Here is a 27,689-nt window from a genome sequence, read left to right on the forward strand (position 1 = left end):
TGTACGAAAATGTACATAAGATTCTTGTTTCATGAATGAGTTCCTATTGTTTTTGTTTTTGTAACTGTCACAAATTTTTGCTGATCCAGTTTTGGCTAAAGATTAGAAATATCGTGGACGAATAGACAGCGAACAACCAATCATAGCACACACACCTGTACAGTCACACACACACACACACACACACACACCCTTGGCACACATTTTAAATGTGCAGCAATGTATTCCAGCCCATTAATACTGATCAACGTGTTAAGGCAACGGCAGAGCTTGGGTATAAAATAGTGCTATAGAGTGAAGTAAACTGGTTTGAGGGGGCTGCCTGTAAACTACGTTTGTAAACAATATTTTTTTACGGGCCGTTTGAACGATGTGTAAACGTTTACAGCAAAGTGCTACAGGCGCTATTGAACACTGCGGATCACGTTGAACTACTTTGGCATCAGGACGGAGTTTTGGTTGTTCTACGAACGTAAAATAGTCCTGATAAAGGCAGCAGGAAGCGAGACTACACTGAGACGTTCAGAATTTAACGTAGAGGAACACAGATCAGCTTTTGTTCGATGATTCGGTGTGTAAAGAGGCTGTCGCGATGGCCCTGTATTATATCATGATGGTCAAAAGTTCAACGCCTGATTCACAATTCACATAAATGCGTCAATATTTTGTCCCATCACACAAATTGTTCACTGACAAACATGTATCAGATGAATTTGTCCTGTGAAATTTGGCTCCTAATAGGGCTTCTGTGGTGTAACTGGACCCTTAATCTGTGTGTGTGTGTATATAAGGAGAACTGCTGAGACTCAATCTCAGGGGCTCACATACACACACTGTCAAAGAAAAGAGGGTTGTGAGGTCAACCTTTAGCACAGGTGTGTGTATGCGTGCATGCGTATGTGCTTACCTGTGAGTGTGTGTGTATATGTGTGTGTGTGTGTGTGTGTGTGTGTGTGTGCTTGTGAGAGTGATTATGACACATGGGCACTTTTTACATCTTTACAAATAAAGAAAAAAAGAAAAGAAAAGCAAAAAACATGAACATTTTCAGGCAACAAGACCACAGAAGAGCAAGTTAACAACCTTTTTTAAATCTATATCTTTAAATATGAGGGTTCCATACAAAACACTTACGTAATAAAATACCCATGTTATCAAATAATTTCACAAGTAAAACACTGAAGCTTGTAGGCAGGATGTACCGTCAGAATTTGGCACTAAATTCCACTCATCTTGTTTTTTCTTTATAAGAAAAAAAAATCACATTTTGCTGAACAACATAACACATCTAAATATTGTTTCCCACAATAGAAATAAAATAATATAATGACATAGATGCTTCACAAGCCGACACTGTAACTTTTAATAATTTTTATATAGCTAATTACCCAACAAGAAATTTAGCAAAGAGGGAGTCCTATCAAAAAAAGAAAAGAAAAAAAAACTAAAAAAAAAAAAAAAGAAGAAAAAAAAAAGAAATACAAATAATAAACCAAACAAAAAAAGGTAGTAGTAATAGTACGTATGAAAGGCTTTGTCTATTGTTCAAGTAAATTGATTTTTAGTCTTCTCTTTAAAAACATGAGACAAATAAGACTGTTAGACTTGATGAAACCACGACTTTATCCACGAAAAGCACCGACGGGACCGCGGGTTACACAAACTCTGTTTTTTTCCTCTATACATTTAAACAGTATAAAATATAGGTCATTTCATGTGCATTTAAACCACGGATTGTCTAACTGTAAGTCAGTTCAGCAAAAGGTGTGACACGTAGGTAGCATTTCCCCCCAAACAGGGCAATCTTGTGTGTGTGTGTGTGTGTGTGTGTGTGTGTGTGTGTATGTGTTTTTTTTTTCTTAATACCTTTACTACTCTAGAAAAAAGTGGTTTTATATAGACTTTAATGAGAAATCAAGCCACTTAAAATGGCCTTATCAAAAAACTTTACACTGCCTGAAAAATGTAAAAACCACGAGCAAGCTCTGAGAGATTCTAATATCGATCAGGCAGCTTTTTTTTTTTCTTTTATTAAAACTGCGTGGAAGTAGTCTATTCGTCTAGAAACCAGCGTGGGTTTCTTACGGCAGGCCTCAAAATAAGAGTGTTGCCAACAGTAAGTCCCAACGCCAATCCCTGTATTGAACGTTCAAGTTTACTTTAAATGAATGAAAACAAAACAACAACATAAAGAGAGAGAAAAAAAAATAAAAAAATCTGACAAAAAAAAAAAAAACAAAGAAGAAAAAAAAGTCAAACGCAAATATTCGTAATTGATTTGCCACAGGATTTTTTTTTTTAGTTTTTTTTTTTAGTTTTTTTCTTTCTGTTTTCTTAAAATGATGCTCTGGTTATGTTAGTAAATATACTCTGTCTCTAGAGTGTGAATGCAGCGTTTTCACATTATTATTATTATTGTATTTTTTTTTTTTTTTGTCTTTCCTCCCTTCCTTCCTTCCCTCCCTCCCTCACCAGTTAAATTGAAACAAAAAACAAAACAAAACTAAATAAAAACAAAAACAGGCAAAAAAGCTCAAAATGAGGTCACATGCGAAATTTTTCCCAAAAAAGATCAGGCTAAGATCAAAGTACAAAGATCAGTAAAAGGAGACCAGATTATGAGCAGGAGAACTCAGAAAGACATCAGAAACAATGACGGGACGATGAGACGTTTTTTTTTTTTTTTTTTGTACGCCACGTAGACATGCTAGGCAAACGATGAGCATAGAGTCATGGAGATGAGTTCTAGGGAAGAAAACGGGAGAGGAGAGTTACACACACAGCTCCGGCACACAACTAACATCATTAAACCATGAGAACAACAAACAAACAAACAAACAAACAGCAGCAGCAGCGCTATCAACCAGCGTTTCACCAACATCACATTAGCATTTTTAACTGTTTTCTTTTTTTAATCGTACAATACACAAAATTGGAATAGATTGCCAACACGTACATGTAAATGAGGCACTCACTCAAACACACACACACACACAGAGTACAAACACACACTCGATCTCCTCCATACTGACACACACCCAAAAGTATCCATCCTGGTCTGATCTCCGATCCGAGACCGCAGATGGATCGCCGTTTGGGAGAAACTATTCAGTTTTTTTTTTTTTTTTTTTTTTGTGGAGCGTACTAACAAAAACCAAACAGTACGAAACGAAATGAAACGAAACGAAAAAGAGAGATTTCACTTATGAAGTGCCACTACTTATGACCAAAGAGAGAAGAGGAAGAGAGAGTCGAGACAGAGATATGATGGGGACGTGACAGATGGGATTGTGGGAAATGGTGAGAGAAAGAAAGAAAGGAAGAAAGAAAGAAAACGAGGGGTTTTGTACGTGATCTCCTCACGCGTGTGGATTGTGTGGTTTAAGAAGACTAGCGGACGAGGCTCAGGATAGAGAGAGCACGACTTTCCGAACCCAATAACTTAAAAGATAATAAATAAAGTCCTTTACTTCAGAGGCAGTAGAAATTTTGTATAAAAATAGAACTGCATTTTTTTACAAATAAAATTTACAGGCCTGTGGCTTTCTGCAATTTAAGGTTTTTTTTTTCTTTCGATAAACGTCAAGTTTTCAGTTCCCCACCCCTCCACATAGAACCTAGAATGCTTTATTCTTTTTAACCATCGACAGATCAAAATCTTTTTTAATGCTCTACACAAATTCAGTTGGACAAAGACCACAATCATCTGACGCATAAAAGTCGGACTAATTTTTTTTCTTCCAAAAAAAAAAAGAAGACAAATAAAAAAATAAAAAAAATAAAAAACTGACAAAAAAATGAATAATAATTAAAAAAAAAATCACTGAACATTTGACGGCAAGTATTTGTTGAGGAAGCTGTTTAGGCAGTTGTTGCCGTTGACTACAGAGAGGCCACAGCGGGTTTAACCCTTTCCTCTCTAGTGCCAGTGGGCCAAGGGTTCGAAGGAGCAGCAAAGCCCTGAACCGACACCAGAGGCCAAAGGGCAAAGGTTAATGTGCATATTGGTGCTTTTAATCATATCGGAACCTTCTCTACTTGTCTTTACAAGCCTCAGGTTCACAAAGAGAAACAAATAATACTTTATACATCGTTCCTTTCTGCTGTTGTTATCATCATAGAATGAAATAGCCACTGTATAAATATTTACTTTAAAAAAAAAAAAATCAAATAGTTTACACATGACCCAAAGTAAAAATAAAAAATACCAATAATAGCTGTTCATCCATCGCAAGTCATACAAAAAAATGGCGGAAATGGAAGCGTTCATGTGGAAGAAAAAAAAAGAGACAAAATAATAATACTGTTATTAATAAAATAAAAAATTAAAATAAAAAGCTGAAAAGAAGGTTATGGGAGAGTGGCTCCCCCTGGTGGTCAAAGGGTGGAACTCCCCCCCTCGTGCACCCCCTCCCCCCAGAGTCCCAGTTTAGTAACCGTGGCAGCAGTGGGGACTTACCCTAGCAGTGTAACATGAGAGAGGCCCTAGTGCTAAGATCAGTACGGTTTGCTGTCGTTCTTCGAGCGCTTGAGCTGGACTTTGAGACGCTTCATGCCGATCTGAAACCCGTTCATTGCCTGAATGGCGGCCTGCGCTGACACAGGATTGTCATAACTGACGAAACCTGCGGTAGAGGAAAAGGAGGGGAAAAAAAGATATATGTCTCACAATGTCTTTCCGATCGCAAGTCATGTTTGGCGCCTGCTCCAATGCAACTAAATGACAGTATGAAACAGACCATACATTTTAAACTAAATTGGAAAATCCATAACTGAGAATGGAGTATAAAGCCCAGGACACACCTAGCCGATGTCAAAGAACTAGTGGACTGTGTTGTCGCCTCTCGTCAGCTGCGTCTCGGCTAAAAAGCTGCGCTTGAACATACCAAAAGTACTAAAGGTGATTGTCAACTAGCTGTGCGTTCTGCGTCTGCGTCTAAGGCAATATCTGTCTGTATCAGCAGGTTTACTATTCTATATTCGTCATTCAAAAAGGGAAACCGGAAACTTGGACTGCAGATATGCAAACCGTTAAAGGGATACTCCACTTTTTTTGGAAATAAGCTCATTTTATAACTCCCCCAGAGTTAAACAGTTGAGTTTTACCGTTTTCGAATCCATTCAGCCGATCTCCGGGTCTGGCGGTACCACTTTTAGCATAGCTTAGCATAGATCATTGAATCGGACAGGACCATTAGCATCTCTCTCAAAAAAATGACCAAAGAGTTTAGATATGTTTCCTATTTAAAACTTGACTCTTTTGTAGTTACATCGTGTACTAAGACCAACGGAAAATGAAAAGTTGCGATTTTCTAGGCTGATATGGCTAGGAACTATACTCTCATTCCTGCGTAATAATCAAGAAACGTTGCTGCCGTACCATGAGTCCAGCAGGCGTAATGATATGACGCAGCGCCTGAAAATAGTCCCCAGCTCGGTAACTTCCAACGTGACCGGGACTAAGTTTGTCTAACCTATTAGACCTATTTTCAGGCGCTGCGTCATATCATCACACCTGCTGCACTCATGGTACGGCAGCAAAGTTTCTTGATTATTACGCAGGAATGAGAGTATAGTTCCTAGCCATATCAGCCTAGAAAATCGCAACTTTACATTTTCCGTCGGTCTTAGTACACGATGTAACTACAGAAGAGTCAAGTTTTAAATAGAAAAAATATCAAAACTCTTTGGTCATTTTTTTGAGAGAGATGCTAATGGTCTTGTCCGGTTCAATTCATTATGCTAAGCTATGCTAAAAGTGGGAGCCCCAGACCCGGAGATCGGCTGAATGGATTCGAAAACGGTAAAACTCAACTGTTTAACTCTGGGTGAGTTGTAAAATGAGCTTATTTCCAAAAAAAGTGGAGTATCCCTTTAACAAAGCAGCTCTTGCTTATCATTTTGAATATCAATCATGCTGATCACTTTCTTCATTCCAGTCGGCTCGTTATTATGTAAATATCCGCGCGTTCGAATGCTCAGGTAAGATGATGTAAAATTATAACAGCCTTCTTACTGTACCGTCATCACTTTTTTGCTCGCTTTCATCACTTTAGCTTTTATTCTGATTCGCTAAGCTTAATAGCCAATCAGAGTTCTCTCTCTCTCTCACCGACGGCGCCGATTCAACGCGATTTTTTTTTCACAAAAAAAAAAAACAGACGTGTCCGAATAGAGCCAACGGTGCGGCCCGACGTTGCCGGAGGGCTTGGTGTGTCCCGGGCTTAAGGCTCCTGAATAAAAAAATGCAAACAGACTACATAAAAACTAATTATTAGCTGCAAATATGCAACAAAAATAAATAAATAAATAGTGTCAACATTTCATTTGGCACGAAAATGTTTAATAAATAAAATATAAATAAATAAATATAATGCCATTACTACCATAATTGTTAGTTATTTAAAAAAATCAATGTCCTTTTTATTGTTTAGTCCAATGACTAGTTTAATGCCAAATAAAATACACCTAAGCCTTAATCGAATAACTGTCACTGGTAAATTCTGTGTTGTCTCCTGTGTTTGCATGTCAGTTCATACCAAAGCACTTGCTCAGATTGGTCTGTTTGTCGATAAAGACTTTGGCAGACACCACGTTTCCGAAAGGCATGAACATCTGTAGGATGTCCTGGTCCCCAAACTCCTGTGGCAGGTGGTAGATGAACAGGTTGGCTCCTTCAGGTCCTGTTTCACATGCACAAAACATACACGTGTCCACGTTTGGTGAAGAATCCACAACTATAGCGCTGCATTAAGGAATGCCAATCTATACAGAACAATTACAAATGAAGACACTCCGAAACTGCCATCGTATTTACTATTATATATTAAAATAATATAATTTACTATAAAATAAACCTATAATAAAGTTTAATATAAAATGTTATATTAGAGATCAACTAATACTGTTTCTTTTTGTTCCTCGATACGCATGTTTTTCTTTAAAGGGGTGGCGTAATGCCCTTTTCACAAGATGTAAAATAAGTCTTTGATGTCCCCAGAGTGCGTATGTGAAGTTTTAGCTCAAAATACCCCGCAGATATTTTTATATAGCTTGTTAAATTTGTCACTTTTTGAGGGTTAGCAAAAACGCACCGTTTTTATGTCTTTCCCTTTAAATGCAAATGAGCTACTGCTCCCGGTACAGGGGGCAGAGCTTCAAGAGCTCGTGTCCTTTTACCTCATACATACATTTACCTCATCGAGGAACAAAAAGAAACAGTATTACCATGCACTGAAAATTTCTAAAACTTTTAGCCTTTTATGTTCAAACTGGAGTCAGACAATGATGGAGAGATTCAAGAAGAAGTGACAACATGTAGAAAGCAACAGGACATTTCTGAATGGTTAGTTGAAGAATTTATGCAGCTGATGTGGAGTTAACTATCTTATAGTCACTGATTAGCATATTCTGTCATGATAATCTATAAATCGAGTTCCCGGGGGCGCGGTTTATGTAAATTTTAGGGTTGCTTTGAACTTTGAGCTTTGCTTTGAGCATTGGAACTCAAATCGCAAGATGTTGTTTATGCTCAAACAGCAATATTACACACTAACTAAAGTTAGAAAAGTGAAATCATAATCAACCACCCCTTTAATCAGAAAGTCACAGAACTAAAAAACTAAAATGTTTTCCTAATAAACAACACTTAAACTTTTCAGTTTTAGGACATATAAACAAACAAATAATCAGTATTGGTTATAAATAAAAGCAATATTGGTCTCTTATATAATATATAATATTTTTTGATTGACACTGATTCACTTATGGATATATATTAATGACAAAAGTTGCACAAAATTTGTCAAGGCGAATTTGTAAAGCAAAACACAAATAACTTCCGGTCAAATATAATTAATCAAATTAAAAATAACAAACAAACAAAAAAAATATATATATAACTGAATCATTTAGAAACTGAACACTGAAAGTGTATATTTACTTAATGTTGAATTACGAAATTACGGGTGAATATATTATATAACACATATAACGCTACGCTTGTACCATCCCAAATTCTTTAAATTCATCCCAAATTATTTGCTTATGGATATATATTAATGACAAAAGACAAGAAAACAAATTTGTCAAGGTGAATTTGTAAAGCAACACACAAATACTACCGGTCAAATAATATATATATATATATATATATATATATATATATATAAATTAAAAATAAAAAATATAAAAAAAATGGCACTGAAACATTTAAAAATGGGACATTTACAAATGTTTTAATTACGAAATTACATGTGAAATGTTTTCAATTGAAATATTTACTACGTAAATAAACAACCATGTTAAATTGTAGACTCAAATTTTTATTTATTTATTTTTTACTTTTGTCATTGATGTAGCTCCATATGAACTGAAGTTGAGCTAGTTCTAACTGTACGCTATGTCCATACCCTCTTTCTGGCTGCCCGCAGCGCTCTGTTGCTGCAGTAGGGACTGGCTGTAGAGGGTGGGCAGGGCGGCAGCCGCGTACTGTTGGATCCCTGAGTAGGCCTGTGTGAGAGCGTCCATGGGCCCGGCCGACCCGTTACTCAGACCCGTGCTGCCCAGCCCGCCGTTCAGAGCTGCCATACCTGAGAGCATGTGAGCAACTTTACATAAAACCCAACAATAAAGAAAAAAGAAGTGCTCTTACTCGTTAGAATTTGGACTCAGGGTGTGTTTCTACAACAAAACACAACACGACACGCACAAAAACACACAGAACACGAAAAAAAAAAAAATTACGACACTGGACAGAAAGTACAGCAAACGCTGCTTGTCGAAACAAAAGAATCACAAAGGACACTCGACAGGACATTACGTCATGAACAGCACCCACTCACACACACAAACACACATATACAGAAGATACAGTACATAATAAACTGACCGGTGTATGCAAATGAGGAGCACGGCCTACACATGCACACTAATGTCACAATAGCAGCACGAAACGATCACCACGGCGACCCTCAGACACACAGAAACATCTGACCAATCACCTTTTTAACCTCACACAGTGGAACTCTACATCTAATTATCTCATTATTCGTGTCAGCAATCTTGGCTGTATTAAAAAGGGGTTGTGAGGAAAACATTAAACTCTTTTAATAAAATACAAACACAATCTTGGATCCATTAAAAGCAGAAACCCTGACTGCTGAAACAGATGCACATGTGCTTCAGGGAGTAACTTCTGTAAACATATGGGCAGCATCAGTGCAGATGAACTTAATATATATACACACATCACCGTTTAAATGTTTGGGGTCATTACTGACTTTGTTATGTTTTTGAAAGAAGTCTCGTATGCTCACCGAGGCTGGATTTATTTGAAAAAAATATAAACAGTAATAATGTGAAATATCTATATCTTTATATCTATATCTATATATCTATATCTACATATATATATATATATATATATATATATATATATATATATATATATATATATATATGTATATATATATATATATATAAAATATGTTTTATTTTTTTCAGGATTCATAATTATATGTCAATGTTTTTGAGAGAAAGTGCAAAAGCATCAACATATTATTTCCTCCAATCTTACATTATTTTTCCATCCCCATGTCTCTTTAGGGGCTCCATATATAAAATATTATTTTATAAATAATAAATATAAATAAAATATATATAAAAATATAAAATAAAAATATATTTAAATTGAAAAAAAACCTACATTGTAAACAAAATACATATTTTCATTATTGTTATTTTGTAATTAATTTATTCATTTCTACTTTAAGGTCCATAATTCAGAATGTAGATTGCACCATAATCATATTACAAGCACAATCCACCTTGGGCAACCTGGGGTTTGGTGTTTTGGTGGTCAAAAGCACAATGGTTATGGATCAAAAGCATGTCATGTCTTGCTTCCAGCAGGGATCAAACAACATCCTTTCTCATACCATCCCTGATCCTTAACTCACGATAGTAACAAACCTCAGTAATCGCGAGCGATAGAGTTCAAATTCCTGTGGCATTAAATAGTTATTAGTCTATCAGTTTGATAATCAAATAATCTGTCACTTATTTTTTAAATTTACAGATAAATTGGATATTCCATTTTGTTCAAATCTCTCCTTGTGCTAATGATAGTCTATATGATGTATCAGATACATTATTTTTGTAGCTATGACCGAAAAAAAAGAGATTAGTAAAGTCCCTTGTGGCAACCAATATTCATAATGTAAAACAACAAAGCAAATCATGCTTATAAAGACTGATTCATGAGTATTTACTAACTGGCCTTTTGGCTTGACGGCCTGGAAACAATAAATGATGAGCGAAGTGCTTGGACGGCCAGCTCCCTCATTTATCCAGCAATAATTACAATACTGACCTTTTATATTCAATTACACTATACAGCCTCTTAAATGAGCACTGGGAGTGTGTGTATGTGCAAGAGAGAGTCATTTGAATGAATTTAAATTGTAGCCGCTCTGTTGAAGAAAACTTGATTTATAAAACTAGAGACCTGGCTAAAAGGTCACTGGTGGAGATAGAGATTTTGCCCGCGTGTCGACACACTGACATATACACATGCACAGGCCACAGTGATCTTTAGCTCGCCTATTCATACTAATTACATTCCGCAACGCCCATTAGGTACATTCTAGTATAAAATGAATAGTTCTGGACTTGAATGCTGATTTGTCAATACAGCATTCCAGTCGTGCTATAATACACAATGTGGTAACAGCTATAATGCCAAACATCTGCTTACCAGCCACTGTATATATCACAACACCCAACAGAAGCCAACTATTAACCTTAAGGAACAGTGCCGTTTCAAACCCATAAGAGTTTTGAAACACAAAACATGTTTTTTAATGAAACCTGTCTTTCCCATTGAAAGTCCATTCCACTAAAACTTTGGAGCTTTTAATAAACAGATTGTAAACGAAAATTGAGAACTGATGACATTTGTTCTTGCACGTCAATGAATATAAACTGTTTAATCTGACTAACAGCTCGATTCTTATGGATTACTTTTAAAATGTATTTCTGAACTTTCTGAAGCTTTGGTGGAATGGACTTTCAATGGAGGGACAGAAATCTATCAGGTTTCATTAAAAATATATTTTGTGTTTCAAAGATGGACAAAAGTCTCATGGGTTTGCAACGACATGTGGGTGATTAATTGGAGACAAAATGTTACATTTTTGGGTGATCTAACTCTTGAAAATGTCCATTTGCTCACCCTCATACCGTTCCATACCCATAAGACCTTCTTTCTTCTGTAAAACACAAAATGATATTCTTCGTCCATTTTTCACCATACAATGAACGTCAATAGGGACCAAAGCAACATTGGACCCCATTAACTTTGACTATATGGGGGGGATATCATTTTATTTGCTTTTGTGTTCCACAGAAGACTGACTTGTTTTCATTTTTGCGCGAACTATCCCTTGAGTAAACATGTCGGACAGCATCTTCTGGCTCTTCGTGGATAAGACTAGCCTACCTAACATAAAACAGAGACATATACACAACATACACACACAATAGCGACAAAACAATTGCACGTCTATAGAAACACCCAGAGCAATGATTTAGCGGTGTGTTAGCATGTGTGAATGTGTGGAGATATGGCCGATTGGTGCAAACACACTCACGACTACAAGGGATGGGTTACATTTGTTTTGACTTAGCGAATGAATTTGATCAGATCTGATTTGATTTAACAATGAGGCATTTTACAAATCACACACACACAGTTTCAATATTTCAGCAGTACTTCATGTGAAAAATTCATCCAACAAACTCTCACTGAAGCCCATAGAGATGCCCTTTCTATAGTTGGCATATACGTTCAGAGTAAATCAATAAGAAATATCCTCTATGTGTGTGTTTGGGAGACCGCGGGCATCTCTATGCGCAGTGGGCGGCTGGTATGAGATGATGTTGTATGGATTGAGATGGAGAGGCCGATGGACGGTAGTACTCACTGTTGACGCTACCTGCTAGTGCATTTATGTTATTGAGGCCCACGGTGGCCCCAGCCAGACCCTGCAGTGTTCCCAGAGAACCCAGGGAACCCATTGCACCCACGGAGTTAGCCGTGGAACCTGCTGTGGGGAAAGACAGACAGAGCGGGAAGGAGAGACAGGTGGAGAAATGGAAGAGAGAAAAAGAGAGATGTTTGATTGCACACATACAGTCGCATATGATACTGAAATGGTTAAAGATACATACATAAAAGCTTTGGTGGAGGTACACAGAGGGAAGGATGCATGGATGGGTGATTGATTGATTCATTGATAGATGGCAGCGCTGGGCGATATATTGAACATTCATGATATATTAACAGCAACTTTAACGGCAATATAAAATTATGCAACTTTGTGAATATTGCAATCATTTTATTGTGCAATTTATATGCACATTAGGTTTCCTAAAAAGGGTATCATCAGACTAAGGGGCTGTTTACATGCGTTTTGGCCGTTCATTTACACGACAACGGCGTTTTGGGAGGCTGAAAACGCTAAGTTTTGAAAACGGGGTTCAAAGTGCAAGTTTTTGAAAACGGTCTCTGCATAAACAACAAAAACGTGAATCTCTGAAGACGATGACTTCATGCTAATGCATATTACGTGGTCAGTCTATAGTGTTTCATCGCCATCTACTGGTCTGGCAGCAGAATACAGCGTTTAGTCGTTTTAGCGGATCCGTGTTGAATGGGGATCGTTTTGACAATGGTGTCGCCTGAACACGGGAAACTCAAAGGAAAAACCTCTTTGTTTTAAGAATATCGTTGTCGTGTAAACGTACCCTAATTTTGCAATCCGTCCTTATCTTGTGACTTGTGTGTCAACAATTATTTTTTTTATAAAGCCCAATTTAATCTTCAGTAGAATACATGTTGATAAGTTTGATTCGATTTTGTGAATCAGTTGAAACTGTCTGTTACAATGAATCAAATCAAAACTCACAATTCACTTTTCATGTATTAAGATGTTTAAGTAAATGTATTTGTACATATACAGTAAAATATTGCTGTTTATTATTGTGTATTTTTACATATTAATGCATGCAAATGAAAATAAGTGTGGAAAGTGTGGAAAACCTCCATTGATTATTTACCAATTAATTTAATGCATTTTTTTGAAATATTTATATACTTTCAATATATAAATATTTAGTAAAAATATATATATTTTGAATATTAAAAGACTGAAAAACATTGAGAGAATTATTATTTTTTTTTTTGCTATATCATGCAGTTTTAATAAAGTGGATAAGATGGATAAATGGCCAGATGGATACAAGCATGATGCTTTATTGACTCCTAAAGGAAATCGGTTAAAATTTCATACAAAAAAAGACAAGATAAGAGTCATCAACAATGAGGATTATTGCAATCATGAAGATGATGACGACAATAATGTTTTCAGAAAAGAGCAATTCAATACAAAACATCCCTCGCAACAAAATAACTCTGAAGCATATACAATGGTTTCCCTCTGCTTCTTTTGCATTTATGCAAGTTTGAATGAAATTTTCAAGCTTCAAAGCGAGACACAAAGAAGCTAATCTAACCGTAGAACCATGTGTCACACTAATGTGACGCCTGCTTTCACATGTCAACTTTTCCCAAAAATGAGTGGAGCACGGTTAAAGCCACGGAGCACAACAGCTTAACGCCACACATATCGACACACTCTCTCAAACACAATGATGATGATGATGATGATGATGACCATGAACCATGTTGGATGGTGCCAAGGACTACGCACACAAACACACACACACACACACACACACACACAATGAAAACTTAAGTTAAAAGAATTACGATGGAGGACGTTCAGACACCAAAGAGAATGACGAACTCAACTACGACAAATGAAGGGACAACGACTCTATGGTGGAAATGATACTGCTATCGAAGATGATGATGTTGGGACAGCCTCTGGTTACCTGGGCTGGCCAGGGCTCCCAGGGACCCTGTGCTGGAGGTCAGGGCGTTAGCAGTGGACGGGCTGGCCGAACTCTGCGCTGCAGCCGCTGCTGCTGCTAGAGTGGCCAGATTCTGCAACTGCAGAGCATTCATACCTGAAGAAAGAGAAAGTGTCAATGTCTGCGTGCATGTGTTCTGTGCATGCCAAACTAAAGGAACCACACATGTTCTACTGAATGCTCTACGAGTGCATGTCCTTGTGTACAAGAGTTAGTGGAGCTGTGTGTAGAGGCATTTGGTACAGAAGATCTGATTCTACGCGTGGGCTCTGGTGCATCTACCTAAAAAGAAACTCTAAAGGTGACTCTAGATTAACGTGTTTGGGGCACGGCTACATGCAGTGGCCATGGCGCCAACACACTGCGGGAAGTGGCTCGCAGCCAAGAAGGACAGAGATTGGAAGTGGTACAACAGAAAAATGTACGGCATGTGTCGTATATACACGCGAAATGTATATACTCTATACTATGAGGAAGCACACACACACACACACACACACACACACACAAAAACAGAAAACGCACAAGAGACACAAAAGACTTCAGAATTACAGAATTTGGTTTGTTAAGGAAGTGCACAAGAGAATTGTAGCCCCTGCCCAAAATGTCGCCCTCCTACAAGTCCACAATATTGTGACTAACGTCCCAAATATTGTCTCAAGTTTTGGCATGACGAAATGCAGGGAGATTGTGAGCAGTGAGCACCCCTCTGAAAATTAGAACTGAGAAAAATGGGACACCCTACAGTCTCATGGACTTGCAAGACGCCAAGTAAACATTAATGTTTGTCAATGGAGATGGAAAGCAAGGACTCAAAGACAGAATCCAAAGCCATTGTGAAAAAAAAAAATATATATATATTTTTTTTTTTTCAAGCCTTATACTTTTAGACAGCAGTAGCATGTAATTTGGATTGGTCAGACAGTGCTCTGGGGACGCCACGGCTGTCTGCCCTCCCAATCCACTGAGCAAGCAAGAGGAGTGCATTAAGAGTCTAATTAGCACATCACAGAAGGTGATTAGAGGCAGGAAATCTACCTCTAATTGCAAAACAAAGCCCAGGTCAAGATATAAGGGCAGAGATAAATCCGTAACGTGTTGCAGATCCTAAACAGGCTCTCAAAAACCAGTTTACTTCCGTAGCGTGGCATTTCTGAAAGAAATTGAATATTTAACAAGAACAAATTAAAAGAGAAAGTTGGGCAGGACCTGTTAAAAGTGGCCTCAATATAGGTGGTTTGAAGGAAAGGGGTTGAAAATCAAAAGGAATTTGTGATGTCACCCCTTGAATGAATTTGTGAAGGCAAACAGTTGTGATTCTTTTGAATAATTCTTTACAATAAGACCAGGAATGTTAAAGATCAATTAAATAGGCCACTTCTGATTTCATGTATCATGACTTCAAGCTTGAATAGTATATAGTATAAAAGAAGCTAGAAAAGCTGTCATTGAAGGAGAAAGTGCAGTGTTGGGAGGTCAAAAAGAGAGGTTACGACGGAAATGGACTCTGAAATTGAGGGCTTTGTGACCGCCTTTATGCTTCTGAATAAAGCGGAAAAGAACCCATTTTGAGTTTTTGGCACACAAGTGTAAAAAATGGCCATTGGGTATTTGGCACAATGTGAATTCTGTGGTTGAGAAGGGCACTTCTGCTAGTGTGAGAGAGAGATAGAGAAAAAGAGAGATCCCTCCGTGCAGTGTGTTCACACTCTTCGCGGACCGAGTGGAGAGAGAGGTGTCAGGAAAGAGGTGATGCTGGCTCTCGCTGAATGTTCATCATGTGTAATGGAGCTCCTTATGGCTTGTAACTCCACCCACAGCACAGACACAGCAGATGTCAGCTGTATATATCGTCTGCCAATCATAGACGGTTGCCAGGCGACAGATGGAGGGGTCCAAAGATTTCACAATTCAGCCGAGAAAAGCCTTCAAATCCTGTTGAGTTTGAGAGCTCCTATCGATTCACACTTCAAGTAGTGTCTCAAACAGACTTGATATGTTTATCTGCTCATCTTGAACAGGTTTCTGGCTTGGGATTATGCAATGGTCTACTTTGAACTTTTTGCATTTAAATTTTTGGCCGGTGTGCCACTTTGAAAGAGACAATAGAAAAGAACAAAAAAAAAAAAGTATAAAGGGAGAGGGAGAAATGGGGGATGAAGCAGATCGAATTCAAACCTGCGTGCGTCTCTTGCATTAGCTTCACAGCTTAACATGCCTGGAGGTTTCTAGTAATCCTGAAGACCTTGATTAGCTGTGTTTCAGTATTTCAGTACTTGTTTCAGTTATTGGTTGAGTTTGGTTCATTTGTGCTGAAGTAAATTCAAATATTTAACATCAAGATGTGTCGTACCAAGTTTGGCATCAGCAAAGTCAAATGTCATTGGTTGAACTTGGCGATACGACATACATAACAACGTTCTGTGCTATTTCCGTTGTGTGCAAAAGAGCAGCTTGGACATGAAAAATGTCTTCCTTTCGGTTCCACAAAAGAAAATAAGTCATACAGTACATGTTTGAAACGACACGACAGTGAGCAAATGACAGAATTTTCCTTTTTTAGTTGAATGGTTCCATTAATCCAGCGCTGACACATTTCCGTACATAATCTGCAAGTATAATAACAAACTACTTCGTCCATCATGCGTGACCAACTCCCATTATTTTCCGCAAATAAACCAGTTTTATTAAAAGTCTAAACTAAGCTGTTTTTTGGTAATTATATTGCCTTAAAAATGAGTTCCAGAAAATGCTATTGTTATGGTAATGTGGGAATTTTTCGCTCTTTAATTGTGTGGTGGCAGCTGCCGCTGGTTTGGCTCAATGTGAACCTCATTCTCGCTGAGAGGCTGTCACAGATGTACCACTGAACTTAAACGAGAGCTTCCATGACTCTCTTCATAATGGTAAACAAAAACACCACAGTACAGCTCAACCTCTCCACAAGAGCCTACATTAATGAGGAAGCCACTCTCTGGTGTGCAAAACTGTTGTCAGGGGGGAAGGCTTTAGGAGATAAAGGCACTCATCCTACACACACTGTAAGCCATTCTAGATGCTAATACGTTCTTTTTCTTTCATCCTTAGCAGCTGCAATTAGGCAATACCGTGTGCTATAAATATTTCACTTTCCTTGAAGGCCTGGCAGCTTGATAAACAGACCACAATTAAGACCTGACAAGAACAGAGACGCACACTGGGAATGTAATGCAAAAGACAACGAAAAACATTGAAAACGGGGGGAAAAAAGAAGGAAACCGAGCAAAGAGAAACTTTCGCTCAGAGTTTTGTTGTGTCTAGCGTGATGTCAGAGGCAACATAACTGTCAAAGAGAGAACAACATACACCTGTCTAACAGCGAGAGCAAGCAGGAGCTCATTGGCAGATGTTGTAAAACGCTAATCATATTCCAGAGTCCTAAACTAAATCAGCATAAAGAAAGAATAACATATGTTGCTTCGATTAGGGATCCATATTGTTGCTGAATTCTCTGCAGGTTTCTGGTGAATTTGACAGTATTTGTGGCATGAGAAAAACTGTGATAAGTGGCCTCTTTGGATAAGGTTATTTTCATTTTTCCTCTTCTTTGAGGATTACAAGTGAAAATGTAAAAAGCTGAAGGCATCTGAGGGTTGATGGGGCGTATCATCATGATCTGGTCTCCTATAAGCCTCACAGACCCCAGGCAAGGAAAAGTGATTGGATGATGAGACTCTTCTTCCAAAAAAAAAAAAAAAAAAAAGGGTTTGATGTACATTGGAACAGGCGTGGAAAGAATGGCTCAATCAAATCTGACACACACATACACTTACAAACATTACAAAGTATCTAGGTATGCTACACATTGTAGAAAGCCAGGAATTTTGCAGCATGATGAAACTAAACTCTGAGGCAGGATGACAATGTTCTCAGCCGAACCTCTGCTGATCCTGGATCTGCTCAGGGGTTGAGGTGTCAAACTGGGTTTTTGTTATGCAATCCTGAGCTGGGTTGAATGGTTTAGTAGGGGGGATGGGAGTTTAGTTGAGGAGTTACAATGGGGGTAGGGTAGTAACAGATCTCAGATCAGTATCTCACCTGCCATTTGTTGAATACCACTGAACGCTCCTAGGTTACTGGAGGAGGTCGCTTGTTGGAGCAACTGGGAGGAAGAGAGAAAAAAAACAGACCGTTAATGTGTAATCACTATTATGCATTGGCTTATGGTGATGGATATATAAGGATAATGTTTGAAGGAGCTAGTGTTAGCTAAATATAGATGAAACATTGTGGTTTGTTCCCATGTTCCATGTTGTCTGGAGTGACACTATAGAGCAGTCTGTCAACAGCAAAGCAACACGTAAGCCTCTATCTGTAAGGGCATGGTCTTAGCCACTGGTGTTCCTCAAGTATTAGGACTGGGCCCGCTCTAATTTTGTATTTATCAACATATTTAATGTAATAAACAAAATCAAACCAACAAAATCACAGCCAATCAAAATATATTTGATTTCTAATATACAATATGTGTGATGTCTAATATAATTGCACTTTCAAGCGCAACATGACAAAAAGTGACCAACAAAATGGTTTGCAGCGTGGCACGTTATTGCTGTGCGGCCAATTAGTACTAAATCTCAGTTTAAGATAGATATGCAATTTATCATTTTATCACTTTAACACAATGAGACTGGACACTGTGTTAAGAATGGTTATCATGCTAAATAATTTCATATAATTCATAGACAAGAAATGCTAACTGTGGAAAATCTCTCGAAACCATCATTTGTGAGCAACTCAACTCACAAAATATAGTGCTGAGAGTGAAAACCATGTCAAATACTTAAATGAACTAAATCACAAAATACTTGAGGAGCACTTCAAGGCATTAGACTCATACATCGGTGCCAGTGAATACTGTCATGCTAAGAGTCGCCCGTCAGTTCTGCTGGCAGTGTGTTGCTGTCCTGGGCAGTTTCTGCACATGAAAGGGGAGAGGAAAGCAGACTCTAAATGACTCTAGAGGATTAGGATGACATTGAACTAGACCCCTCAGACTGCTTAAAAGCTGAACGTAACCTCAAAATGACAGGGAAGTGGAAAAGGCAGAAAAAGGAAAAGCAGAAGGGTGGGAGAGATGGCCCTGTCCCAATGCTCTTGCATAGTCCTTTAATCCTCACCCACTGTCCTTATGGACAAAAATGCAAGTAAATGTCACCACCATGTTGTATCCTCTTTATATTTAGGAGGATGAAGATGGGTGTGAGTTTAACAGGGAATGTATGTATTGTTCTCATTCCAATCCAATTACTCTATAGAGAAACTGATATTTAAGAATACTGCATAAACCTTTTAAGATGATATATACTCCTGTATTACATGTATTGTTTTACTTTTCTTTCTTTTTTTTATCTTTACTATTTGATTAGAACTACATTCTTTGCAATGCATCATGCCATGGGATGAAATGTTGAATTGTGGTGATTGATCTTGGAGCTGGATGATTTGGGTTTCAATGAATAAAATGAGTGGGAAAAATACTTCAGAAACTAAGGCTGCTAAAAAACGGTTCCCACTCTGTCTGCCTTCTTGAAAGTACCAAGAAAGCTGGAGTGGTTGTATCCACTAATGCAGAGGTTCTTAACCTTTTGGATTCCAAGGACCCACATTGTCCACAACAATATTCCAAGGCCTCATTTCTTTTCCTGAGATATATATATATATATATATATATATATATATATATATATATATATATATACACATACATTTTTTAATTTTGATAAAAAATAAAATAATATATATATATTTAATATAATATATATATATATTTTTTTTTATCAAAATTTCTACCCCCATATAAAAATACCCATGGAGTCTAGAAATCACACTTTTAAAATCTCATATATCCAGTTTTTTTCCTAAAATTGCGACTTTTTATATCACAACTGCGAGTTTACATCTCGCAATTCTGACTTATATTTATCAACTCTATTTATCAGAATTGCGTGTTATAAAGTCTGAATTGCGTGATATAAAGTTGCAATTGCATGTTACAAACTCATTTATAACACGCAATTCTGACTTTATAACATGCAATTGTGAGTTTATATCTCAAAATTCTGACTTCATAACACGCAATTCAGACTTTATATCATGCAATTCTGACTTTATAACACGCAATTGCGACTTTATATCATGCAATTCTTAAACAAAAATTCCGAATTGCGAAATAAAATGTCGCAATTACCTTTTTTTATTTTTTATTCTGTGGCGGAAACAAGCTTCCATAATATCTTGATTTCCAGGCGTTTTAGCTTATTTTAATACCGTTTTTAAAATTATTATTATTTTAAATCAAGAGGACCCCTTGGAAATTTAGACCCCTTGGTTAAGAACCACTGCCCTAACGGCGTCTAAATGGCAGCACCACCCTTCATAGTTTTGAGAATGGGGACCGGTTTCGATCGAGGCACGATCGAAGTTCTACAGATGAGAGATTTGGAAAGGGGTGAAGACTAGCTCGGAGAGAGCGAGAGAGGTGGGGGGCGGGGCAGGTGGGCGGAGACAGTGACTGACTGCGGCGGCTGCGCTGGCTGTGCTGCTGGTGGGCGTGGTGTGTCCTCTTACTGCCAGATACTGTGGGGTGAGGCCGGTCAGGCCGGTCAGGCTGCCCCAGGCAGACGCGCTGTTCAACTGCTGCATCTGCTGCGCCAACTGCTGCTGCAGCCGCCGCTGTTCCTTATCCTTCTGCGTGTCGGCAAACTTCACCACCATGGGGGAGGAGCAGCCCTGTGAGGACAGATTGAAAGAGAGAGGAAGAGAAAAAGGGGTACAAAAAAAAAAAAAGAGGGGAAGCTAAGTATCTAGAAGAGCAATAGTCTTGTGCAGAGATACTGCATAAACCGATAATGGCACACACACAACCGCTGGAGCGACGGGAGTTCTTGGTGAAATGAGAGTCCTGTGCTGTGCTGCTGATTTTATTTCCCAGGAAAGCGATTTCCTGCTTTATAAAACTATTTCATCATCTGTTTGAGAGAGCGAGGCAGCGAGCGAGATCTCCCACCCCACAGCCCTCGCTGTACCCTGCAGACCTGCCGCATTTCCGCTAATCTCTCACGCGTTCGGTCTCTCTCGAAAGCAAACAAACGTAAACATCTTGGGCCTGACCGGTGATGCCCGTTTAACTAAAGCCCTCAGGGTCAGAATATAATGCATAGCAAGTGTTGCGTTAGTTCCTGACGTGGTTATTCAACCAAAAGATTTCATTTACTCATGATCCACTCACTCTCATGTTATTCAAAATCATCGGGGTTTTTTTCCACAAAAGCTGAGCAAAATGCTGAATATAATAATCTCAGGTTATAAAAAAGGTCCAAAATAGTTGGATGGTGCATTTTACTCCAAAAAAAAAAAAAAAAAGTATTATGCACAAAGTATATAAAAATACAAAAATGTATTATTCTTATGAGAATTAAGCACATTCTAACCCAAATTCTCATTACAATAATGTTGTATGTTTTAGTTATGTTAATTTATTTTTACATGTTTTATTTAAATCAGCAAAATTAAGGCAGATATTTTACAATAAATAATATATCAATTTAATTTCCAATGGTGAGTCTAATTAGATTCCAGTAACTATAATGCAAGAATTTTGTGTAATTTGTAATACAAAAAGCATAAATTTAAGGCAGAAGAACAAGTACTGCAATAACATAATACTTTACAATTTAAATAATGTCTTCATATATGGTAATAAGAACTGGGGTAAGGAAATGTGCTTATTTAGCTTAGTCTTTCTTGCATTTAAACAAAACACAAGTTCTTTATTTTTTCTTCTTAGTTTTAGTGACTTGGGCTTGAGATTCACCCAAAGATGTACCATAACAGCAGTTAACACGAACCACTCAATATATTCAAGGTCTTCTAAAGCATTTAACTGCTTTGTTTGAGGAGCAGACCAAAATATAAATCATCACGGCGGCGCGAGGTAACATCATTTTCTCTGACGCAAGCGCACAAGTTACAGAAGGAAGACTTTGTAAATGGCGTTCAGTAAGAACATTCAGAAACACCATTACATGTATTAATATCAAAGCTGTTCCTCAGGCAACAGCAGCTAACACAGGGCAGCCATATGGAGCCACAAGAGGACGAAAGATTGAGACGAGTGCTTCAAGGCAATTATTCTACATCTCTGTCTCTTGTCTCTACCGTACAGGTGCTGATTCACTCTGATAAATCACTCTGCCGCTTTTATTGTGCTCTCTCTGAACTGCGAACCACAGACTGACAAAAAAAAAGAAAAAAAAGATGAAAGATCACAGACCCTCTAGAACGAGTGTGTGTGCGAGAGAGAGCATTTGAGTTTCTTGGAGGTGGAGCGCCTCACATCCACCCGGAGCATTCTACAGTGTTCCTTCCATTCGGAGAGCTGATTTTCTTATTTCTGCTCTCAGATGGAGGGGAGGTAAAAATAAAACTTGTAAGGGGGGATGAGATTTAACTCAAGCTGTCAATCGAGTGGTGCCATCTCCGAGTGAACATCTCAAGAGACCGAAAAAATCTCATTACTCACTCGCTCTGTCTTTCTCTCCTACACACACACACACACACTCACACTCTACAGCCTTTGACTAATGTGAAAGAAGTAGATTGAGGCTAAAGTGTACAAGTTAAAATTGGTAACGCTTAGGTTAATCTTACAAAAACATGCCTAGGTCACAAGACCAGATACGTTGTTGAAAGGTTAGGGAAAAATCACCCTAACACACACCCCCATGAAATACACAGGAGAATACAAACGTGCATCTGTGGAGACACACACACACACACACACAAAAACACAGCAACGCAATCACAGAGATAAAGAGAGACAAACACATATCAAACAAGATGAACGTCCAGGGAGACTTTTGCAAACCACAGCACTGAAAACAACCCTTTGAGACGAGCAAGGCCGATCGCAACTGTGTGTGTGTGTGTGTGTGCGCACAGGCGCATGCATGACCACCCTCTGTCATATCCGTTTTCATTAAGTCATGGCATTCAGAAAGGCCACAAATTCCTCGGTGTGAGGGAAGGGCGAAGAGATGGCCGGAAAAAAACACACAACAACAATCCAACACAATTTACTCACTCTCATCTAAACCGGGTTATTACTTTCCCTTTGCGTCTTTAGACACATACTGTGCAGAAATGTGACCAGCTGACAAAAAAGATAAAATATATATGTAAATTTAGCTAAGAATTGATAAATACAGGCCTTCAGAGACTTGAGAAAGCAGCTTAAATCCATTAGTGTCAACGATTTCTGATTGGTTAATAGGTGGCCTTTAATTCTGGGCGTCGGCGTTAAAAACAGCAAGGGTTTTTTTGTAAGGGTTAACGTACGTTGGGAAATTTGCAGAGAGTGGTGACATAAGTGTGCAAGTCGCACACACACACAGTCGCATAGTTAGGACCCTGTATTAGACAGCTGTCAGCACCCTCTGATTTGGTGTGTCAGAGCTTTGACATTTTGACAGGCACTGAGACGGACTGCTAAACTCTGCAGCATTCTACAGGGCAATCACAATGCAAGGGCCCGTAGGAGGTCTGTTATTAAAGCGTCTGTGACATCGTCACAACGACACCCGTCTGCTAATAGCAGACTGGTTGGGTGGTGGGTCTGGGGGGTCATTCTTAGTTTGACCCATTTGGCCATGGGTGGTTTTAGCAATGCCTGACAGTAATAACAGGGAGCGAAGCGGCACTTAATATGGTGTTAAAAGTTCTGCAGAAAAGTCACTCAACTGAGGGAAAATTCTGTTTAAAAAAAGTTTCATCTTGCAACTTCGAACTTCATAGGGAAGATCTTACATGGTAGTGATATTGGCCGCCAATTCAAATAGAAATAAGAGAGAGAGAGATAGCAAGAGAGGCTCTGTTCTAAAAACTAGTGAGCTGCCTACAGCAGTCTAATTGCCTTGGCAGCATCCAAGTGAAAGCAATCCTCGTAAGTGACTGATTTGGAACGCTCTACGTAGGCAGCAACTTGTGCGTCATACTCACATACTAGTTTGGGACAAGTTTGGGATGTTGTTAAGCTAACTGCGATATTCTAATAGAAAAAAAAAACAACTAAAAAACAAAGCAGAGAATCCAAGAAAATGGTGAAATGGTAAATGTGGACACATTAGCATTCTGCTAAGCTAACAACGATAATCTCAATACAAGTGGTCACATTAGGATTTTTTTTGTTGTTGTTTTTGGCAAAGACGATCCATTGTCCGTTATCAATAGTGTAGTGATAACTTAGTTCACTTGCAAACTAAGCAGCTTTATAGGTTCATTTGCATGTTTAACTTTTACACCGAAAACTATTTAGAACACTCTTCATAGGCAGCAACTTGTGTCAAATGCACGGCACCTTTTGCACAAACCTTACATCATGTACTTTAGAGTTTGGGATTAGCATGCTCTTAAGCTAACACCGATATTCTAATAAGCAAAACAAAGTAGAGCATCCAGAAAAATGGTACAATGGTACCATTAACATTCTGCTAAGCTAACAACAATACTTTCGTATCTGGAATGCTCTATCGACAGCAACTTGTGTGCCATACAAATTGCTCTCCTCACTCATGCAACTTAACTCACCGTTGACTTTAATGGAGTTTGGTATTAGCATGCTGCTAAGCTAACAACTCAACACTAATGAATAAAACAAACAAAAAGCACACAAGATTGGGTAAAATGAAATGAATTGAATTTCAATTAGAACTATTTCTTTACATCCTTTGTAGTACTGAATGGATTATTTTAGTATCAAGATCATGGGTATTGTTCACCATTTTCGGATGGGAGCTGATAAGCTAACAATGACACTACAACAACTAAGCATAAATTAAATTGGGGACTTTTAATTAGACATTACTGATGCTACATGGATCTGAATTAATTATATTTATAACGGACATATCAAAGTAGGGGATCTTGGAATTTTTTCACTGAGCTCAGCACAATGCATTATTGTATTCGAAGGATGTCCAACAGTAGGTTGGAACAACCTTTGCGAGGGGAGCACACCCTTAAAATGATGCCTACTGTACATACAGTAGCTCACTAGGTTTTGGAACAGAGTAGAGAGAGAGAGAGAGAGAGAGAGAGAGAAGACAAGGGTACAGTACCTCCATGGTTTGAGACTGATGCATGCCTTTGATTGCATTCTGTGCCATAGCCCTGGTAGAAAACGTGACAAACGCACATCCTGCAGGAAGGAGGGGAGGGACGTGGGAGGGAGGGAGGGAGGGAGGGAGGAGAGGAGAGGAAGGAGGAGAGACGAGAGAGAAACAAAACAAGACAAAAGGGTTGGACAGGTTGTTATAAAGCCAAAAAACAAAGATCGTACAAAGAACACAGCAGACAACAGTGCTATACAGTTGCTAGAATAGAACAATCAACATTCAACATTCAACATTCAACATCTCAAAATACACACTCAACAAAATGACTATCAGCAATGGTATCAGTTCTTTAGTTTTGTTTGGTGTGATGGCTATGGGGTTAGAGTGTGTGGCTAGTGTCATCACATACACACACACATACTTTGTCACGCCCCAACTCTACCTGTAGGGTTACTGCGATACCAATATTTCAATTGGTAATACCAATGCTAGTGAAATTTCACGATTCCAATTTTGATACCACAACAAAAACATGACACTTTTATTTAAACATTTTAAATGAATATAAATAATAAATGTAAAGGTTAGTTCAATCAAAATTGAAAATTTGGTCATCAGTTACTTTTAAGATGTCTTTATGAACTTTTTGAAACTTAAACAGTTTTGGTGGAATGGACTTTCAACTGAGGGACAGAAGTGTCTCAAGTTTCATTAAAAATATTTTAATTTGTGCTTCAAAGGTGAATGAAAGTGAGTGACTTTCTTTTTCCTCCCAATGTTATTGTTTGTTAATATTATCGACATAAGCTGAATTTAAAGGAACAATATTTTCACACAAAATGATTTTAGTATCGTACTTTTAACATCCCCACCATCCCATTTCTTTCTTTCTTTTTATTTTTATTCATCTGTACATAAATGCATAAAAAAAAACAGACCCTTAAATATGTAAATAACTGTATAATCAAGCCGAGTAATCCCTGGAGGCGAGTGTGTGTTTCGGGAGCGCTTGCAATGGCATCTGGGACAAGGAGTCTTGGAACCGAAGTGGTTTAAGTGGGAGCCAGAAGAACAGGCCATATGGAGGCATGCTGGGGGAAATCGCAACCCTGTTTGAAGAGCTCTGCTCTACTGTGCAGTCCAGCAGATTTATACATATTGAGGACACAGACATGCTCACATGCATGGACAGTCTAGTTAATGGGTTAACTACTTCTTACACGTCTACATATGCGAATGCGCTGAGAGAGGAGTGAAAGAATGGAGGAGGAGAAAGAACAAAAGACTTGTCGCCCTGTCTTTTCATAAATGCTTCCTTCGAGTGCTTTCTTTTAAGTTTGGAAACTTAAACGATGTGATGTGTTGTCGGCCCGAATAACATGAACATGCTTGTCAATTTCATACTATTTTCTCTTTTTCTCATGCTGCCATAGACAATGATGGACAGCTTATAATCTGGTTAAATAAGTAGTACTTTCTGGAAAGCTTTCGTTATTCTTCACCCACAGTGCATAATTTGCATACGAAATACAGTGCATGCAACATTCATGATTACAACTTATGATCAATACCACTACGATTTCATCATGATTCTTCAAGAAAATCTTGACATTCACACTGGACATGAAGACATGGTGGTTGCTCGTCTCATAAATGGTCAATGACATAGAGTATTCACAATAAAATTAAATAATTATTCAGTTGCACACATTTTTAGAGTTGGATTTATGTTTAAAAAAAATACCATTTTGACAAAAATGGCAAATTACATTTTAAATGCCATGTCACAAGGTGATGCAACGGTGGTGTAACCAAGTAAAAAATAATCATATTTTTCTTACACCTTGAATAAATGTGAATCGTAATTATTATTAAAATAATAACACTAGTAAACGGTAACGGTAACAAAAATCATTCATTATTGATTTATAAATATAATTTCGTTTTTGGGGAGTTGCACCACATGACATTTTACAACCTGAACTAAGCTTGCCTTGTAATAAAGTCTAATTATTTAATATTTTAAGAATTATTTTAATATTTTACTTTGGTCTGCAAGATGTTGGTTGCACCATATGATTTGAATCAAACTTTGATTTGGCGGACAAAATGAATAAATAAAACAAAAACATTAAGCAACATCCCTTACCACACCCCCACCCAAAAATACCACAATTAATTTTAATTCAGAAATTAAGAGATGCTCTTCATTGAAGAGGTGTATTTCTTGTATGTATAAAATGCATTTTTGACTAAATGAAATTAAATAAAAATAGCATCATGTTAATGACCCACCTGACTTGAAGTCAGCAATAATTGTGCCCTGCAATACAGTGTTAGAACCACACGGTTGCGCTGTATATCTGCTGGCACCAGCCACCTGCTCTAGCGGACCTACCTTTCTTCTCTTTTCTCATTAGCATCTCCCTCAGCGCTATCACTCCAATACAACCTCCTTTCTGTCTTCAGAGCGGGTGAATCTGGCCCCGGCGCAACCGGAGCACCGCCACGAGTGAAAGCGCAATGAAAGGCTGTTTATTT

The 27,689-nt window shown here is 38.1% G+C and overlaps 1 protein-coding gene across 50 annotated transcripts in view; it reads right to left on the reverse strand.

Annotated features, from left to right (window-relative positions):
• Nucleotides 1-2,696: 2,696 nt before the first annotated feature.
• Nucleotides 2,697-27,689, reverse strand: part of celf2 (cugbp, Elav-like family member 2) — a 140,782-nt gene continuing 115,789 nt past the window's right edge. For 6 of the 50 annotated variants that reach the window (XM_084407796.1, XM_084407810.1, XM_084407785.1 and 3 more), the window contains 8 exons: nt 25,152-25,231; nt 20,605-20,766; nt 18,073-18,136; nt 11,985-12,107; nt 8,412-8,591; nt 6,540-6,683; nt 4,460-4,625; nt 2,697-2,745 (listed from right to left, as the gene is read on the reverse strand). In XM_084407796.1, coding sequence (XP_084263922.1) covers nt 4,498-4,625; nt 6,540-6,683; nt 8,412-8,591; nt 11,985-12,107; nt 18,073-18,136; nt 20,605-20,766; nt 25,152-25,231 — 881 coding nt within the window. In that variant the 3' untranslated portion in view covers nt 2,697-2,745; nt 4,460-4,497. Of the gene's footprint in view, nt 2,746-4,459; nt 4,626-6,539; nt 6,684-8,411; nt 8,610-11,984; nt 12,108-13,956; nt 14,092-18,072; nt 18,137-20,553; nt 20,767-25,151; nt 25,232-27,689 lie in introns of all 50 variants that reach the window. The other 44 variants (XM_084407813.1, XM_084407768.1, XM_084407777.1 and 41 more) reach the window with 16 other exon arrangements.

This window comes from Rutilus rutilus, assembly GCF_951802725.1.
Source record: "Rutilus rutilus genome assembly, chromosome: 4".
NCBI classification, from domain to species: Eukaryota; Metazoa; Chordata; class Actinopteri; order Cypriniformes; family Leuciscidae; genus Rutilus; species Rutilus rutilus.